The sequence below is a fragment of the Amphiura filiformis genome, chromosome 1, assembly GCF_039555335.1.
Source record: "Amphiura filiformis chromosome 1, Afil_fr2py, whole genome shotgun sequence".
NCBI lineage: Eukaryota > Metazoa > Echinodermata > Ophiuroidea > Amphilepidida > Amphiuridae > Amphiura > Amphiura filiformis.
In genome coordinates, this window is record NC_092628.1 from 33,158,198 (window position 1) to 33,179,198 (window position 21,001).

The 21,001-nt window shown below is 37.0% G+C and overlaps 1 protein-coding gene across 2 annotated transcripts; it reads left to right on the forward strand.

Annotated features, from left to right (window-relative positions):
• Positions 1 to 128: 128 nt before the first annotated feature.
• On the forward strand, positions 129 to 19,293 carry LOC140145853 (protein PET100 homolog, mitochondrial-like). 2 transcript variants are annotated; one of them, XM_072167552.1, is made up of 4 exons: positions 129 to 285; positions 13,419 to 13,517; positions 13,947 to 13,988; positions 15,820 to 19,293. In XM_072167552.1, exons 1-4 carry the CDS (start codon positions 256 to 258, stop codon positions 15,949 to 15,951), a joined length of 303 nt encoding a protein of 100 aa, XP_072023653.1. In that variant the 5' UTR covers positions 129 to 255; the 3' UTR covers positions 15,952 to 19,293. The 2 variants fall into 2 exon arrangements, with proteins under 2 accessions (XP_072023653.1, XP_072023645.1); XM_072167544.1 differs by lacking the exon at positions 129 to 285 and adding an exon at positions 4,441 to 4,597.
• The last annotated feature ends 1,708 nt before the right edge of the window (positions 19,294 to 21,001 follow it).

Here is a 21,001-nt window from a genome sequence, read left to right on the forward strand (position 1 = left end):
CAAATTAAATCTTGAAGTTAATAGATTGATCATTATAGATATATTTTTGTAAATCATTCGCATTCTTGAAGCAATTTTTATTTTAAAAACACTTTCAAGTTTCATAGTTTCCATCGATTGAGAGAATGATTACCAAACACACACATGCACATGAAGATTAGAAGCATAAAGTGATAGTAAATTGCAGCTTTTCTTGCTGTGATCATGATATATTTCCTGGTCTGTTTCACGAAAACGTAAACATCTTAAGTAACAATGGGTGACTGGAAGCTTGAAGTGTTCAGGGTAAGCCCGAATATTAACTTATTTACTTTTTTTACAAAATATAAAAATATTATAAACACATGAACAAATAATTACAATTGACAATGAATAACATGATTAAACTTAAAGGGGCATTTCGTGATCCACAGCCTCATCCCCCACTTTTCCCAAAAAAAAGTTGAGATTTTTACACCACTGGATACCTCTGGCTACATAATGTTTATACATGTACCAAATATTTCTTGCAGATAAATTCGTTTAGCAAAAATATCGCCAAATTTGAATTTCGTTCTGGTGCACCAGAACGAAATTACAACACATTGTCTTTGGAGCAGTGTAATACACATAATCATGCATAACTCGCAAACGCAAAATCGGAATCAACTGAAATTTTGGAAATAAGCTTTTTTCGTGGATATCTACTGAAAAATGTCATAAAAAGAGGATGCTAAAGTATTAATATTCAGATTTCCTTTTACAAATTAAGCGTACTGCTAGCCGTCCAGCGCGTATTATTTTGCACAATTCTGTTTCATTCACAATGTTTTGTTGAACTTGTAAAAGAAATGTCTTATGATGCTTATTTTTCACCTAATTAGTCGGGAGTGTATGACCATTTTCTTCTTAATTAACTTTTCAGTGGTCACGGTCCTGTTTTTATTTATAACAACTGCAAAGTATGAAATCACATAAACCAGTGTATACGTGCGTTCATAAAAGGCACCAACAAGTGATAACCAGGTGCAAAAGTTCTGTTTCTTCTTAATTAACTTTTCAGTGGTCACGGTCCTGTTTTTATTTATAATATCTGGAAATTATGAAATCACATAAACCAGTGTATACGTCGTTCATAAATGCCCCAACCAGTGACAACCAGGTGCAAACAAATGTGCATTATGCGATTACCAATGGCAACTTAACTTAATATTTCCTCTTGTCAACAAACAAGCAACTCCCCATTTCACATGTTCATCATATCATTCGCGCCGTCGCTGTAGCACGGCAACAGCGGTACCTTCACCCAATGGCAAGGTATAGGTTAGCGGCGTCGCTGTAGCACAGCAACAGCGATACCTTCCTCCTCTTCATTACATTTATTTGATCAAGTCACTACAAAAACGCAAAAAGTCTAGCTTTGCGCCGTCGCTGTAGCACAGCAACAACGATAACCGCGCCGTCGGTGTAGCCCAGTAAAAGGTATAGCTTCCGGCGCCCGTTGTAGCACGGCAACAGCGATACCTTCGCGCGTCCGTCGGTGTAGCCCAGTAAAAGGTATAAGCCATTGCGCCGTCGCTGTAGCACGGCAACAGCGATACCTTCAGCGCCGTCGGTGTAGCCCAGTAAAAGGTATAGCTTACGCCGTCGCTGTAGCACGGCAACAGCGACACCTTCCTCCCCTACATTAATTTGGTGACATGACCAAATAAGGTATATACCTAAGTGCCGTCGGTGTTATCATACGGAAATAGGTATACTTTCGCGCCGTCGGTTTAGCCCCTCAAAATGTCTAGCTCGGCGCCGTCGCTGTAGCATGGCAACAATGACACCTTCGCGCCATCGGTGTAGCCCAGTAAAAGATATAGCTTCATTGTCGCTGTAGCACGGCAACAGCGATACCTTCCGCCGTCGGTGTTGCCCGTAAAAGGTATAGCTTGGCGCCGTCGCTGTAGCACGGCAACAGCGATACCTACCTCCCCTACATTCATTTGGTGACATGACCAAATAAGGTATACCTCAGTGCCGTCGGTGTTAGCATACGGAAATAGGTACACCTTCGCGCCGTCGGTGTAGCCCAAAAGGTCTAGCTCTGCGCCCTCGCTGCAGCACGGCAACAGCGATACCTTCAAGGCCCCGTCGGTGTAGTCCTGTAAAAGGTCTAGCTTTATACGCCGTCGCTGTAGCACGGCAACAACGATACCTTCCTCCACCACACTCATTTGCTAATATGACAACTTTAACAATTAGGCCTACATAAGGTGCACCTTTGCACCGTCGGTGTAGCCTTACGGAAATAGGTCTACCTTACACGCCGTCGGTGTAGGCCCCTCATAAAAGGTCTAGCTTCGCGCCGTCGCTGTAGCACGGCAACATCGATACCTTTTGCGTCGCTGTAGCACAGCAACAACGATACCTTCATTCACCATCACATCATTATTCAATATATGATACTTAACGTATTTACTCCATGAAATAAATGCTGCTCATTCTTAATCAAACCACTCATTAACAATTAACATTCCTCTTATCAATATAACTTTAATCACTATTAACAATCATTGTTAATTACTTACAACAACCCTCTTATCCTCACACTCATTATTATTATGTCATAATTATTAATTAACTACCATCGCCTCTAATCCATCATAATAATTAGAATTATATAATTATATATCATTCATAACCAATTACAATCGGCCTCTTATACGTCACAATAATTATAATTATATCATGCTTATTAACATCATCTTTTGATGCGGTCATCATTATTACTTGAGTACATTAAAATCTATTACGCATAATTTTAATTTATTAATTATTTATTTTAATTTTATTAAAATACTTCTAAGCCACTATATAATGCAATATAGTTATTTCATTATGCTTAAATTAAATTCAAATGACATTACTATTATCTAGAAGTAACCACAATAATTTAATCGTACTAACACTTATTACCTTGATGAATGCAAACTTCATTAAGTCAAACGCCGACATACTGTATTAAAAACCTGACTCATATACCTCTAACTTAATTTAAATCTATGCCATTAATAAGTAATTGCGCACCGACGCGGTGTAGTTTTACAAAAAAGGTGCAGCTTCATGGCGCCGTCGATGTGGTAGGGTATTCTAAAGGTACTCCGTTACAATTGTAATGCGAAATATACATTTTGTTATACATGTAGGCCTAAAATGTTTACAAAAATATATTGGTCCGTACGTTGTGCATGTATTCAGTTGTTCGACGTATATTTCTATCCCGGGATTTCTATTCTACGATTTGCGCATGATCAATAGCACATATGGTGTTACTATTATAGAAAATTTGATTTGTTTTCAGGTAACACGCAGGTTTTGTTTCCAGTACACTAACTCGAAAAGCAATACACTAATTAGCGGGGCCTTGCTGTTTGCTGTGGATATCTTTAACTGCATTTTATAAGTAAAGATTTTGAAATCCAAAGTAAAAATTGTGATATTTTCAACTGTTTGACTTTGAGAAATGAATTATACAAAAGGAACCTGTGTAAAACCCAGGTGCTGTATCTATAAGGCCAAGGAAAGTCGATTTTGAGTTTCCCGCCACCCGCCCTCACTTCATTTTCTGACCCTCACTTGAATTCATTATTGTGATTTTCCAAAAAATACCGATAAAAACTGGTTATATTTGCAAAAAAATTATTGCACTTTGTACTACACCTCTGAGCGATAAAGCGATCGATTTAGTGTTATAAATATAAACTTAATACTCCGTTGGTGGCGGCGGCGATTAGTATTTTCACGAGCGCCAAGAAAAGGAGGCCTACGTATCTGATTGGCTAGGCTAGCCAATCAGATACGGTAGGCTTCCTTTCTTATGCTCGTGAAATACTAATCGCCTCGTCGCTGCCGCTTTCACCAACGGAGTATTAAGTTTATATTTATAACACTGGCTGTTGACACTGTGTGGGAGTGACATGAACTGGAAGTGCATGAGTGACGTGTATAAATTTGGCCTAAAATTCATAAGCTTACTTACTTTATAATTTTAGCTGGTCTTTTGACATCATTCTGGTTATTAGACGACATTCTACTTCTTAAGCTAGATCAATTTGTAAGCTTATGATGCTTAAATTCTGCTAGTAAAATGATGAAAATCGCCCATTAAAACGCTGTGATTTTTCTTCATGATCGCAAATTACGGAAACAATTTCCGATTTTCTCTACTCCTTGGGAGTAGTTCCGTGTTCTTGTAAGTGTTGCATGTGTACTCCAAAACATAGATTTTTTTCAATAACATGCCTAGTATTACAATATTTACATTACAAATCGTTAAAATAATATCCAAATTAAATCTTGAAGTTAATAGATTGATCATTATAGATATATTTTTGTAAATCATTCGCATTCTTGAAGCAATTTTTATTTTAAAAACACTTTCAAGTTTCATAGTTTCCATCGATTGAGAGAATGATTACCAAACACACACATGCACATGAAGATTAGAAGCATAAAGTGATAGTAAATTGCAGCTTTTCTTGCTGTGATCATGATATATTTCCTGGTCTGTTTCACGAAAACGTAAACATCTTAAGTAACAATGGGTGACTGGAAGCTTGAAGTGTTCAGGGTAAGCCCTAATATTAACTTATTTACTTTTTTTACAAAATATAAAAATATTATAAACACATGAACAAATAATTACAATTGACAATGAATAACATGATTAAACTTAAAGGGGCATTTCGTGATCCACAGCCTCATCCCCCCACTTTTCCCAAAAAAAGTTGAGATTTTAACACCTCTGGATACCTCTGGCTACATAATATTTATGTACCAAATATTTCTTGCAGATAAATTCGTTTAGCAAAAATATCGCTAAATTTGAATTTCGTTCTGGTGCACCAGAACGAAATTACAACACATTGTCTCTTTGGAGCAGTGTAATACACCTACTCATGCATTACGCGCAAACGCAAGATCGGAATCAACTGAAATTTTGGAAATAAGCTTTTTTCGTGGATATCTACTGAAAAATGTCATAAAAAGAGGATGCTAAAGTATTAATATTCAGATTTCCTTTTACAAATTAAGCGTACTGCTAGCCGTCCAGCGCGTATTATTTTGCACAAGGTCCAATGCACGCGCTTGACGTCGCGCGCGTATACGCGATGGTTATGCTGTCAAAGGAAATCTGAATATTACTTTAGGATCACAAAATCCTCCTTTAAGTCAGTAAGTTGTTTACATTACATACATAAACATGTAAAAACAAATTAATGTGTTGATATACATGAATTCTGTCAATAAAAAGTGAAAAAAGGATAACTTTTTGTTGTAACCTTTTAATATTCATGACACTTTTTTTAAATGTCAGAAAATGTTAGTCCGAATAATCAGACCCAGAACAAAATATTAATTTCTGACATGATCGTGTTCTGGGTCTGACAACAAAAACATTATGGTGGCGCTATTCAAGATGGAGTGTGTTTGGCGATTGCTCCGATAATCGAAGCAAATTTTGCAGTTTCTTTGCTGATAAACCAACCAAACTGAAGATTTGCAAGTACCAGTAGTTGTAGAATTAGACATAGATAGTTGTGGCATGGGTAGGGGCCCCAAACCCTAATAATATTTGCATAAAAGCACTTGTCATTTTTGCTCAATTAACGTGCATGCTTGTCAGGTTTCCAAGATGGCGTACTATGTAAACAATGGCAGTGACACAGAAGATGGTGCGAGCGGTAATTTGCCTCCACTGAAGTTTACATTAAGCCAACAACATGGTTTAAAACCTTTGTCAATGCAGAATAGAGATAATAGTGATGATGATGATGTCCATTTTTGTGGAAAGTGCGATGAAGAAATTGATGATTTATATAGTGATGGGTATGGAAGCCCCAGTGCAGTAGCATGTACATTGTAGTATATGCAAGACGTGGTATCACCAGAAGTGTGGCGATTTATCAGATGAGTTGTTCAATGTTATTAAACAGTATGGTATGCAAGGCACACATGAGTTACCATGGCATTGCAAGGTGTGTAGGAAGTATGCAGAGAAGCTGGTAGGTGAAATGGTTGACTTACGAAGGAAGCATGAGAAGTTAGAGAAAGAAGTAAAAGATATAAACAGTAGATTGAGAGCCATAGAAATCAATGGTACAACAGTTCCTGTAGGCCGTGGAGACCAAAACGTGCAGAAGGTAGTGAAAGAAATCATAGAACAAGATAAAAGAAAACTGAATGTCATAGTCAGTGATCTACCAGAGATCATCAAGACTAGTTCGCCAAGAGTTGTGTTGAAAAGCGTTAAAGAACTTTTTTCAGAGTAAGCTTGAAGTAAGTCCAAACGACATAGTGAAAACTGATGTAATATCCACTGAAAAAGGTTGTCTCGTAAAAGTACAAATGAAAAACAAAACGGCAAAGCACACAGCTCTTACCAATGCCAAAAATCTGCATAACGATGAAGTGTACAACGATGTGTACTTGAAACCAGATCTGACGTATGAACAAAGGAAAAAGAGGCAGAGCTACGCCAAGAACTCAGGCAGCGTAAAGCGGAGGGTGAAAAAAACTTGAGGATAGTGAGGGGGAAAATTGTCACAGCCAGACCTCCTCCCTCACAAGAAGAACAGTAGGTCAACAAGACAAGAACTATGTAAATAGCGCACTAATTAGCACCAAGCACCAAACTTCCACTGGCCTGCAAGAACCAGAGTCTTCAGAGGAAAACCACCTTGAAGAGAATTTGCAGACAGACATTGAAGAAAAAATTGTTGATGCATACCAAGAGACTGGAAGGAAAGAAAACCGACCAGTGGATGCAGACAGACATTGTTTTGATGGCCAAAAACCTGGCGAGACAAGGAAACGACCAGCAGCCAAGAGAAAAAAACAGTACAGCCAGAAATCCAAAGACTGGTAGGAAAAGTAACCAACCAGCGGATGGCACAAGAAAGAAGTTAAAATGCACCTTCTGCAACGCACAAAGTATTACAAATAAGAGAGACGATTTGAGATACCACATTGAAGAAGAAGATCCAGATATAGTAGGCATTGTAGAGACATGGCTTCACCAAGATATTGCAAATGCAGAGCTTCAAATACCTGGCTACCAGACTACCAGACTAGACAGACAGTACAAAGGACATGGTGGTATACTACTGTATACAAAGGATGGTATAGAAGTACAGGTGAGAGAAGATGCAGCCTTAGCAGAGTATGAGGATGCATTATGGTGTGACATCTCATGTCCAAGCACGGAAGCTGATATGCTACTGGGGATCATGTATAGGAGTCAATACAACACCAATGAGCAAAATGATAGCCTGAACCAGGTATTAAAGAGCCTCAAAGACGAGAAAAAAGACATCATGGTTATTGGTGACTTCAACTACCGAGAAATTAACTGGGAAATCATGCAAGCTGGATCAGGAAGAGCAGAAGCCTTCATGGATGTTATCCTGGACAACTTATGGACCCAACATGTTACAAAGCCAACTAGACTGAATTCCTTGATAGACCTGGTGATAACCTCAAACCCAGATATGGTTGACGATGTGCAAGTTGTAGCCCACCTTGGTACAAGCGACCACTGCATGTTGATTTGGGATACAAATTACCTGGTCGAACCAGTGAAATCACTGCCAAAGAGAGACTTTAGAAATGCCAATTTTGACCAAATGAAAGCCAAACTGAGACAAATAAAGTGGAACGAAGATTTGGAAACAAGATCAGCAGAACAAGCTTGGAACTATACCAAAGAACAATTGCACAACGTAATACATGATCATGTTCCAATGAAGATCCAAAGAAATAAAAAGAAACCAATGTGGTTGACCAAGAAAGCACAGAAACTTGTTCTTGCAGGAAACAAAGAGCCTGGAAAAGATATCAGAAGAGAAAGACTAGTAGAAACTTGGAGCACTACCACAAGAAATGTCAGAAAGAAGCTAAGTATGAAGTAAGACAGGCAAAGAGAGACTTTGAGAAGAAATTAGCAGAGAATATAAAGGAGGATTCTAAAAGCTTCTACGCCTCGTGAGATCCAAACAGAAAGTAAAAGACGCTGTTGGTCCACTGAAAACCGACACGGAGAAACAATACCACCAGGGCAGCCCACAGCAGAAGCATTGAATGACTTTTTTTGCATCAGTCTTTACAGTGGAGAACCAAAATGTACCTGAACCAGAAACTATTTACACAGGACCAGAAGAAGAGAAACTTGAAGAATTTGTTATTACCAACGACTGTGTCAAAGAAAAGCTGAAAGGACTTGATTCTTCCAAAGCAGCTGGCCCAGATCAAATTCCCCCTTCGGTACTTAAAGAATGTGCAGAGGAACTGTGTACCCCATTGGCGTATATCTTCAACAAGTCATTAGCAGAAGGCATTGTTCCTGCAGACTGGAGAATCGCGCATATCATACCACTCTTTAAGAAGGGCTCAAGATCCAAAACAGGGAATTACAGACCTATCAGCCTCACTTCAGTAATTGGCAAAGTATCATCAAAGACCATCTAACAGAGCATCTTGATAAGCACAATCTCATCCATGACACTCAACACGGATTCAGAAAGGGGAAGTCTTGCACTACAAATCTTATTGAGTACTTGGAAGTCATCACCAAGACAGTAGATGAAGGCATCCCAGTAGACGTTGTGTATCTAGACCTGGCCAAGGCTTTTGACACAGTACCACATAGAAGACTAGTAGAAAAGATTAAAGCTCATGGCATTGAAGGCAAGCTGTTGTATTGGATTGAGGCATGGTTGACAGATCGGAAGCAGAAAGTAGTTACGCAAGGAGCAGAGTCGGAATGGAAAGAGGTGACAAGTTCGGTGGTTCAAGGATCAGTATTAGGACCCTCTGCTTCCTGATATATATGAATGACATGGAGAGCAATATTAGTACATCAGCTACAGTGAGCAAGTTTGCAGATGATACAAAGTTAGCAAATCCAGTGGCAACAGATGACGACATAGAGAATATGCAAGACAACATAAACCACCTGCAAGCCTGGGCAGAAAGATGGCAAATGAGGTACAACGCAGACAAATGTGCCGTTATGCACTTTGGGCATCAGAACCAGCACCACACATATCACATGGGAGAAACAGAACTGAGAGAAACAAAAGAAGAAAAGGATTTGGGAGTGCTGATTAGCAACACACTGAAGGTATCCTCGCAATGTGCTACTGCAGCCAAGAAAGGGAACAGAGCATTAGGCCTCATTAAGAGAAACTTCGCCTTCAGAAGCCGTGACATCATATTGAAGCTCTTCAAGTCTCTGGTTAGACCACACCTGGACTATGCTATGCAAGCATGGAGCCCGCACATGGAAAAGGACAAGAAGGTCATCGAAAAGGTGCAGGCAAGAGCAACCAAACTCATCCCGAGTATCCAGCATCTTACATACGAAGAACGACTAAAGAGACTCAACCTCACCACAATGGAGAAGAGAAGGGAAAGAGGGGACATCATCCAAACATACAGAATCATGAATCAAATCGACAGGATCAATCCAGATAACCATTTCCAGAAAGCGGACTACCAGGGCACCAGAGGACACTCCCAAAAACTGGCCAAATCAAGATCAAGACTAGATACAAGGAAGTATTTTTACAGTCAAAGAGTGGTGGAAAATTGGAACAAATTGCCTGAAAGTGCTATTCAATCGCCCACACTCCTCTGCTTTAAGCAGGAACTAAGCAAATTGGGTTTTTAATGGGCAAAAAGCCCCCCAAACCCTGCCACACTATTATCATCTCAGAAGAAGGTGAAGGTGTGGCATCTAAGGTATGTCTAAGGTATGTCTAAATCGTACATTAAAAATGCGATATATTCAACTGTTTGAGAATTGAAATCAGATCCACACGCTGTATAGAATATTAAATCACAAGTCTAATACAATGCACATTATCGAGACACTATGCAACTTTCTTTATCTGCATCAATAATAGAATATTGATTTGAATAGAATTGAATACATCCCTACATTTTGAGTTTGCACTTCACCACTGAGCGATCTAGCGATCGATTTCTAGCCAATCATATAGGACTTCTTTTCTTGAGTTCGGTGAAATACCAATCGCCCGTCGGTCACCAACGGAGTATTAAGTTGCAGGGAAAAAATGGTTTATAATGTAGCAAATGACTACAACTAATGACCATGTTCATAACTTATCATTACTTTTGACCAATTTGGATTGGCATTCAAAAAATGACGTGCAATGGTGACAAGTCAAGGACAGAAAATGCTACTTTGTCACATTAGCAGTTGTTTCATTTGCAATTTTGATTAACTCCTGAGTAAACATGACTTTTGCAATAATTTTATAGCTTTATAAACATGTTGCAATTGTTTAATGAATTATATGGAATAGAAGCCATGATAACCATTTTGACCCATGGTTTCATTAGTTTCCCCAAAAACTTAGAGTGCTACGGTGACAACAGTTGGACATAATTTGTTATTTTGTGCAGGTTGTTTATTTTCGGTACCGGTATGTAATTGAACCATGTTTGTGTATGTACAATGTATAATATTCCAACACAACAACTAAACTGTCTTTTTGATCAAGATGATGTTTGTAGATTACTGTATTTGTTGCATTTAAATCCCAAAAGAACCCAAATTATGCTATCAAGACCGAGTTTTGGACATTTCTCATTGTTTGTATGAAACTATCATCACTATTATTAATATCATGCAGTCCATTTGGACGGACAACGTTAACATAACTGTTAACATAACATGGACTAAAGCTCCATAAAATTAACAAAATATTTCAGATTTAACTGAAATTATTTCTAATATGAAAATACATACATGTACATAAAATAAACAATACTAGCTATTCAGTTGCTGAGAAATATTTGGACTGCACTTGGCCATATTGCTATGGTGATTTGCCGTTTATTGTATTTTCTGTCATAAGCTGTATACTCCGTCGCTGTCAATAATTAGGTATGAAAGGTGAATTCAAATTTGCCATCAAACAGCATCATTTCTACAAGCATATAGAGTGCTTTTGATGAAAGCTAAATTGATCCAGGCACTGTTATGGAATTTGAGCAAATAAGTTACAGATCAAGCATACATGTATATGCGAGGGGGTATCCAAAAGTTTTTGACATCATCCAGAAGCAAAGGAGCTATAGACAAATCCAAATACACGCATTCCTACACCTGACTAGCAGCCTTTAGTTGGGTAGCCGTGGCTACAATGCACTCAAAATGTGAAATGATTCGCCTTGGCGGAAATTTTAAACTGCATTCCATCACCCGTTTTACACTTCCGCGAAAACACAGGTAGACAAAAGAATAACACAATACAGTTCCTTCGACAAAACACACAGCATGGTCTATTCGTTGTTGAAGTGACATAATAATCGGATTAACTATACGCGGTATCTATGCATTGATGTACTTGCGAGCAAAAGGACTATGTATATGAATAGATGCGACGGGATTACCTGCAGAATTATCTCCATTATATATTATTAGCTATTATTCTATTAACCCTCCTCGTCCTTGCATCTTTTCTAGGTGTTAGGCGGCTTTTATTTGCACAATCGGACGCTCAAAACACCAGGTTGGTGCTAGCGGCTACCCAAAGATGTCCGACCAAATCCTGACCATGACTTGGCTACTTGGATTCGTCTATAGCGATGAAATTTTGTCAGTGTAATTACTGGTCCTTATGTGCATTATGGTCCAAAAATGGTCTCATAAGTATGTTTACCTTTATTACAGGTGGCGCTAGATGGGCAGTAGGCGCATAATCTTTTCATGATAAGATCCTCCACTTTCTTGAATTTTTTCACTGTGGCCGCATCATCCGAAAGTGATGGACGACCAATTCTTGGCTCATCTGTGAGGGACATGTGGCCAGTTTTGACATTCCTTTTTCAAAATCAACAGTGCCATATGATGGGCAATCATCACCGTAGATAGCTTTCATTTCATCATAGATTTTCTGAGCATTGTAGGCCTAACCCTTCAAATGCAGGAACTTAATCACGCTAAGTGCCTCAATTTTCACCATTTTACAGGTTATGCGCCTACTGCCCATCTGGCGCCACCTGTAAAAAAGTAAACATACTTATGAGACCATTTTTGGACCATAATGTACATAAGGACCAGTAATTACACTGACAAAATTTCATCAATATAGCTCCTTCGCTTCTGGGTGATGTCAAAAACTTTTGGATACCCCCTCGTAGATGAGTTGACCTCAATGTCTATCAACAAAGGCAAGGGATCGGTATATTGATTTGCTTGAGTGAAGCGCATGCAACCACTACACTATTCAATAGCCTTATTGTGATGTGGCGGTTTTTTTTAAAACACGGGGGCTAGGTATTTTCACCCTTTAAAAAGCTCAACGTTCTTAATGAAAAGTAAATTATAAATACCGTATTGTTTGTAATAAACGCCCGGGGCGTTGCATTTTTCCAAAAGGGGGGCGTTTATTGGAAGTGAATTGTCAGTGAAAAAAGCTTAAAAATCGTGTTCAACTTCCCGATGGTGCTCCTATTAAAAGGAGGGATTTACGACTATACATGATGGCGGAAAATTATATTTTCGTGGGAAATACAACAAAATTACACCTGTAAGTGCATGGAATTAGTGAAATTCTACCATAATTAGGCAATGAAATGGATGGGAGTTGAGTCATAATAGGTTTTGTCCATCAATTTAGCGATCGTGACTGACATGACTGATGCAAGTTTTAAGCTTACCTACGCGATATGTCATGGAAATGTTCGCATTTTTGTCAATTTTTCACAGAAAAATTGGAGGGGGGCGTTTATTAGAGGGGGAGCGTTTATTACAAACAATACGGTATAAATTTTATATTCAATATGTGACATGATCTGGTCCATGGGGGCCAAAGGAGGCATTTTTGAAAATTGAGTTACTGTAATTATTACATTATACATACAATAGGCTAAAACACCAAAGGTCTAGCATACTTGGTTCTAAAGTTAAGAAGTTTTTTGATGTCTATTTTCTTCTGTATTTTCTTGTTTTTTTACTTCATATTTTTACCGTACCTTTATCTCAGTTTCAAGTTAAGAGAGATGTCAATATTTTTACCAGTTGATTTTATAGATGAGTTGACCTCAATGTTTATCAACAAAGGCAAGGGACTGGTATATCGATATGCTTGAGTGAACCCCATGCAACCACTATAACGTACACTGTTCAATAGCCTTATTGCGATGTGGCGGGAGTTTTAAAAACACGAGCCCTGAACAAAATATGATGCGCGTGCATACTGCCAGGCATTGACGTCAGAAGTCAACTCATTTATAGCTTTTGTTACTTGGACTTACATGTAGTAAACAATCCCTATGCCTATCAGTTGAGTCAATTGTCATAATGTGTGTGTACTACAAAGTGTAAATCTACATGTAATGTGTGTTTTTCTTTATTTCAGATGAGTTTTTATGTTTTCTTCCCTTTGAGTATCTTCTACCTGTGCAATCAAACTGATTACTTCAAGGATGGAAAAGCCATGAGTTGGCTCTATGAAGTGGTATGTATAAAGCATTAGGCCTGTTATCGATACAGTTTTTTGAAGTCGATATATCGGAAGCAAATTATGCGACATATCGATACAGTATCGATATATCGACACATTTTCAAAATGCAATTTACGTTTCTTCAATGTTTATTATACAACAGAATAGCTTGAAATTGGGAGACAGTAATTTGGAATAATCTAAGCATGTGTGCCATATCGTTTGTGTATCGATACTACCATTGAGGGTACCAACATGTCAGAAGTCTATGAATTTTCCGACTATCGATACTTTCGACAATCAATAACGAGCTTTAAATAATAAAGCATTATAAATAATGTTAATTTTTATGATTCCACTTTGAATTTTTCTTGACCCTGATATCTGCTATAAATTGAGAGCTGATGATGCTTATTTCTTTATTTTCTTTCCTTTATTTTCAGGGAGATAATCGACAAGGAACCCCTGAGCAGATTGCTGAAAGAGTAAGTCTAAATCTTTTTTAATATCCCTCAATTACCAACTAATCAAAGAAATAATCTAAATGTAGCCTAATTATCATTTAATTAATCTAAACGCATCCCAAAAAGAAAGTATCCAGTTTGATTTTGGTCCATAAATCAAAGATGGGGTCTTAAATCAAGACCTACCATAAGTATGTTAAAGATGAATTTATTCCGCACAGTTTGTTACCTCATTTGTCCAAATCGATGCAGAATTGATGACACAATGACTTTTTGAATGCAATCACCTCAATTTTAAAAGTTGCAGTAAATTCCTATTGATTTGGTCCTGCTACTCAACATGTGTAGCGATAGATCAAGAGCATGCGCCGCAGATGTCTGGCAGTCATTGATGCAGCTGCAGGAGGACATATACCAGATATTGACTTTTAATTGTGAAGGGTAAAACATTGAGGAAGGAGTAAAAAAAGTATCTGTAGCCTATTACATAAAACACATGAAGTGAAGTCAAACAGTCTTAGACCATCTCTGTTATTGTGTACCTTTATGAAGAATCTTGAGAAGCAGGAAAACCACATCAATAGGGATTATTGCACCTTTTAAAATTGGGGTGATTGCATTTAAAAGATCACTGTGTTATCAATTCTGCATTGATTTGGACAAATGAGGTATCAAACTGTGCGGAATAAATTCATCTGTAACGTACTTTTGGTACGTCTTGATTTAAGACCCCATCTTTGATTTATGGACCAAAATCAAGCTGGATACTTTCTTTTTGGGATGCGTTTAGTAAAGATGCATATGTCAGCATAAATGTGTGCATGATCAAAAATAACCCACTTGGTTGTTGTTAATGGTTGCCCAATGCCCAACAAAAAAAAGCAAAAGCACTTATGTGGAAAAAAAAAACCTACAAACATCTTGGGTAGAGGACAGCAGTAAATTGTTACCCCAGAATTTTACTGGATTACATATATATGTGTACCAACTGGTACATTACAAAATTACTTGAATACCAAATTCAAGGCATCTTTGGTGCCCAATTCCAGGAAGTACTTGGTCTGTGGCTTTACCTGTTTTTTTCCTGGTAAATTTGCCCACTAACCGGTAGTGTTACATTATTTATTTGATAACAATTTAATATTATAACTGCAATACAATCTGCCACCCACTGATCCATATTATACACTGTTGGCTTATTTAGAATACCGCCATCTGTTGTTCAAACCAAGCTAGTTTTATCATTCCAAAATGCTTTCAAAAAAGCTTATAATGAAGAATTGATGAGCTTCTTCTCCATAAGGTTTTGTTTTTCCCTAAGTAGCCATTAGCTAGTTGCTGTTCATCAATATTAATTTATTCAAAATTAAATTGTTTTGGAAGGAGAAAATTAATTATGAAAGTATTGACTTTTTGCAAAAATGAGAAAATTAGTTATGAAAAGTATTGACTTTTTGCAAATCAAATTTACTGAAGTCATATCATACATTTTGCCAACTGTTTTAAAAACTAAGCTTAAATCACATTATGCTGTGGACATGAATAAATTATATTTTAAACAAATTATAAGTAGTGTGACAGTAGTGTTACATTGAGGATGTTCAATTCAAAGGCTTATAATTTGACCCAATTTTAGTTCACATGTTGATATTTCAGTTCGTCAAGTCCCTTTTAAAAATCAGTTCTTAGTTCCCAGAGTTCGAGTGCCCCGAGGTGATTGTGAACTATCAACCAGCAGAAGATTCAATTCAACAAGTAGGCATGTAAGATATATTCAAGAAAAGATCCCACTTTATGTACAACTCGTATAAAGCCTATTTTTCATATATATTTTGTGTGTTTTGATCCACAGAAAAGAGAGCACCGTGAATTTCTGGAGAAAAGATGGCAGGAATTTGAAGCAAAAAGAAAAGTGAAAGAAGAGGCAGAACTAAAATTACTTGAAGAAAAACGACAAGCATTTAACTCATCATCATCGTCATAAATGCTGTAATGACTTCTGACCTTGGATCAGCACCAGATATGAGACCTTTATTGTGTGCAATTATATGTGACTTGAGCTGATCCAATGAAGCCAAAGGAGGCAGTTTTCAAGTTGCTTTTTTGTTTACTCCATTGTAGGTATATCTCCATTTCACAATGCTGCCTTTGGCTTGTTTGGATCAGAAGTCTTCATATATCCATGTACCGTATTTGTTCCATTAACCGCCCAGGGTGCTTAACAAAATGATTTTGGGTGGGCGCTTATTTTTTACGTTGATTAGGCCAACAAGACGTAAAAAAGGCCCGAAATATTCATCTATCATCATCAGTGTGTCATATGTTTCAGACCATGATTCAGATTTGCATGGGCACTTAATAAACTAAAATCAGTTTGCTTGTTGTAAGGTCACTGGGTGGGTGTTTATAGGGCCATGGGTGGTTAATGGAATGAATACTGTATATCTATCCTCTTGGGCTCCAAAGTTTGTGTATGATAATGTATCAAACACATGAAGGCTATGTGTTGATCATGTTCAAATGTACAAATCACACATGCAATGTTCACTATGCAAGGTCTGTTCATACTTTACCACAGATATTACCATAAGTGAGCACTACATTTTGTTGCAGTTAATTTGGTACACAATCCATTGCGCTGTCAAGACTGTACTACAGTACTACACTGCTCAGCACCACATAGTAACAAAAAGCATGGGTGCCACACCTTTGATGCTAATTATGTTTGGCTGCAAGATTCTGATAATAGGTCCTTTTTATGCAAATATGTAATTGGCCAGGGTTAATCATTTTGAAACCCATACTCCCCTGTATTATGGCTTTACCTATATCTTCCACAACTGGAGTGAGTATTTCAAATGGAAGCTACCAAATTTTCTATTCTATTCAAAATTTTTATTCCCTCTGTGGAAGACTTTAGGTAAAACTTCCACAGGGGTAGGGTGGATTTTAAATGATATAGCCCATTGCTTCAGTAACAATTACTGATGTTGCAGTAAGTTGTGTCCAGTTGCAGTGGGTTGCTTTTAAGGTATTTGACCACAACATCCCATGCGTGTAGCCAGCCTCTTGTTCGCCTATAGGTGAATTGGGTGATTCTTGAAATAGCTCAAACGGACCTGTAGCGTAGTAATAAGTGTGTACGCAGTGTAAGGCAATCTTCTGGACTGTGTTATACATGTGTGTGTTTACCGCAGGGCTATAGTGACGAGTGTTTGAGATTGGCCAAGAAATACCTAATTTACCTATGGTGCAAATTGTGTTCTGTTCATTTCAAATTTTACCAAAAATATTGGTAATATTACTAGAGTAGACCATACAAACATACATTTTTATATTTTGACTGCTCCAATTTTAACTTTTTCAAATATTCAGCGGCCAGCCTGTCGCAGTGTGCACCCTTTGCCTTTGTACCCTCCTGGATATGCCACTGAACATCATCACATATTTGAAATTCAAAGCCATTTTACCTTCAGTTGGTCTCCATGCTTCACACACTCCACACTGAGTGCTTCATACATGTAGGTCATGTGTACAGTTTTAACACATGATTCTTCGCTAAGAAGATACCACAACAACAACAATATCTGTGAAGAAATTTGACAGTAATTAGAAGTGTATTTTCATAAAACTTAGAAACATGGGATTCTTGCTCTGGAAGAAATCACAACAAACTGTATGTAATGAAATATACTGTAACTTATTTAAAAGAGCATTAAAAGTGCCGACCTATACTTTGTTACACCTCATATTTAGTAATGATGTCAGAGCTTGCTTGACATGGTTGCGCCACAAGCATGCAGACAAGCTACTCTTGTATGTTGAAACAGGTTCATCAGGTTTGGTAATAACAAAATAAGCAGGTTTTTAATTTGTCAAATCCAGTGAAGAAACTTACTATTTTCTTGCTACGAAACTGTCAGCAAGAAAATAGTAAGTTTCTTCACTGGTTTTGACAAATTAAAAACATGTTTATTTACTCAATGTATTTGAACTGTGGAATAGGGTTAGCGCATGCCATTTGATGTGCAAACCAAGCAAAATAACGCCACCTACATCACTACGAAATTTGGATGTGAAGCCAAGTGTGCATGCAAGAGTATTATTCACTTTCTATAGACTGTTAGACTTACCTTTTAGAGGTAATTTTATTTGTAATAAGATTCCCACTTTGAGTTTACAGAACTTATTCCTTACAGTTTCAAAGATGCATATTTCCAATGTGTTGGGCCGGATTTAATAAAGAGGCCAGATGGACCAGGGCCCAAGACTCAGGGAGGATAAAAGAAATACAAGGAAATTAGTGAAACACTGGTTTGGAATGAGAAATAGGCGTGGGTGGGGAGTGTAAGACATAGATCCGAATAGCCACGTGGGACCTAGAATAAATATCAAGATGCTATTTCAAATCATTTTCATCAAAATTGATTTTAAAAAGGAGATGAAATCAAACAATTTGTTCTATTCTTGCACTTAACTTCACATGAGAATACTTTTATATCATGTTTCTAATAAATATAATTATAAGTGTAGATATTGGTGAGTAAAAGATGCAACACATTCTAATGATTTACAACTAAATTATTTTGTTGCTTTGAAAGGCATTTCCCATCTGTGCACTGCTATGTTCTTTTGGTTGATCATGCTGAAAATGTTTTACATAAATCAAGTAAAAATCAATCATGTGTTTGAGAGTGAAATTTATTCCACCTTTCACATTATTACCTAATACTAATCATACTAGATTGTTTGGAATATTATATGCACTACTCAAAATATTTGAAAGGTCAAAAACCAAAAATCCTAGTTTGCTTTTTTTTTTTTGTATGTTGTCATGTAATTGTGCTGACAAAAATGTTTTTCAGTGTCGTGTGACTTCAGTACTGGGTAGTGCAAGTGTGCAGTTACCTGGACATCAATGAATGAAACAATATTTGTATGCTGTTTTTGAAAAATGTTAATACATTAGTTTAATCCTTTAAATATTTTGAGTAGTTTAGTCAAGCTTTTCCACCTGCCAGGAAATTGTGAAAATTTTGGAAAGTGCACAAATTGAAAGGAAAATCAAACAAATAAGTAAAGATAAAGTAAAAAAGAATTTATGAAGGAAACTAAAAGGAAAGTGTTCATTTGTCGTAATACACTGGATATCTTCTATTCTAGTAATTACATTTTACCTCTACTTTTTGGAAACATTTTTCTGATGTTGTAGACTAGATGTTACAATCCTGTTCTTCCTAAGCATGTTAATTTCGTTCCAAGTGTGTGAGTGAACTACATGAGAAATAAAGTTGAGATCCATGTGAGATCTGGAATTTTCTGTAAACAGGTTTTAATTAACATGCCTTTTCTCTTGAGTCCAGTGTCACTTCAACATGTCTGGGTTACTACTCCTGATTCCAGGAAAATATTAGGCTTGATATGCAATGAAACATTCCATCTAGAGATCAGAAGGGTGTGGGTTCAAATCCCATGCCGGCACATTCCCTTGCTTTTTTTTTTTTCTTCAAGTTGTGTTGTGTGCCGGTTTATTTGTTGTCTTGTTGGGTTGCTAAACTGTTCTTACTTTCCAATGAAACATTGTCAAATCCCAATTCTTTATTGAACAAACCAATAGTTTGATGAAGTCCTATATATAAAAGTGCTCTTGTTCGGTGGCAGACCCCTTCTAGATCCTCCCTCCCTCCCTAAAACAAAAGTGTGAACTTTTCAAAATTCCAACAAAAGAACTTTGATTCATATTAAGTCATCAAACCTTTGGGTTGTTCCCTTAGTGAGTACTAACTGGCAATAAAAGTCAAATTTTAATATTTTTGTAATTTAAGGGAAAGTGGGTCAAAACATGTAATTTGACATGATTCTCACAATTGCAGTCACAAAATGCCAAGTCTAAACTAAGCATTCAAAATCTTTAGTGTAGACTAAAAGTTTGCTCATAATTTTAATCATTTAAATTTTGATAATTGGTTATAAAAAGATGTGTTTTCCAAATTTTAGAATGCATCACTTGAAATTAGTCTTTGGACAAGTCTTTGGGCTTCTTTGTCACTTTACGAAAACACCACAAAACCGGGCGTAAAATGCATGTTTTTGACCCTTAATTTTCACAAATTGTCCAAATATTAAAAGTGGACTTTTATTGCCAGTTCTAGTATTATGATTTTCATTTGGCAAAATGGGATAATATTTTGTAAACTGAAAAATAGTGCTATATTTTTCTGGAATCGAGAGGAGTTTTTGTTAATTATTATTTTCTGGATTATATAGGATAAAGTTACTGTAAGTTTACTTAAACTTTTCCCGTTTCAAAGCATTCTTCAAATCGAAACCCAGACAAATCAACGACATCTATTGAACTCGGGGCTCATATCATAATCCTATCCCATAATGCATCGCAAAACTGGCTACCTTAAAATCATAAATGTTAATCTGATTTTGTGATTGTGTCTGTTTTTTTAAAACATTATTAATAACCTTGAAGTTGAATTAGATTAAATGTAGTTTTGACGATGTGGCAAATTGCATTTTGGGATATCTCACAATTTTCCCTTTACTACATTGTACGGTATCGCCCACCATATTTACAAGTCTCCAATTATCTGAACTTGTTACTTCATTGTTATACGTGTAGTAACAATTGTCCAAAATACCCTTAGGTGATGCAAACTTATTTCTAATGTTGTCATTTTTGGAAGGCAAATACAGATAATCAGGATAATAGGCGTTCTGGTTGATTCCTCTCCAGTGCATGCAATTATTATCATTTTCTATGATCATGATAATAAAAGTTGCATACCCTTGGCAATAATGGAATACAATCAACCTACAAAACGATGGAAGTACTTACGGACCAAATAGAAGAAAAGGTGTCATAGTTGCACTAAATGGCATTTTCATTCCATCCAGTGTAATTACTATTTAATTATCTGCCATAAGGCCAAAATAAGTCTGTCTCAGACACCCACGAGTATTGCTATGTGAACTCCAATTAACGCTCAGCGCTACGCGTTGGCCGTGAAAATCAGTCCTTTTTT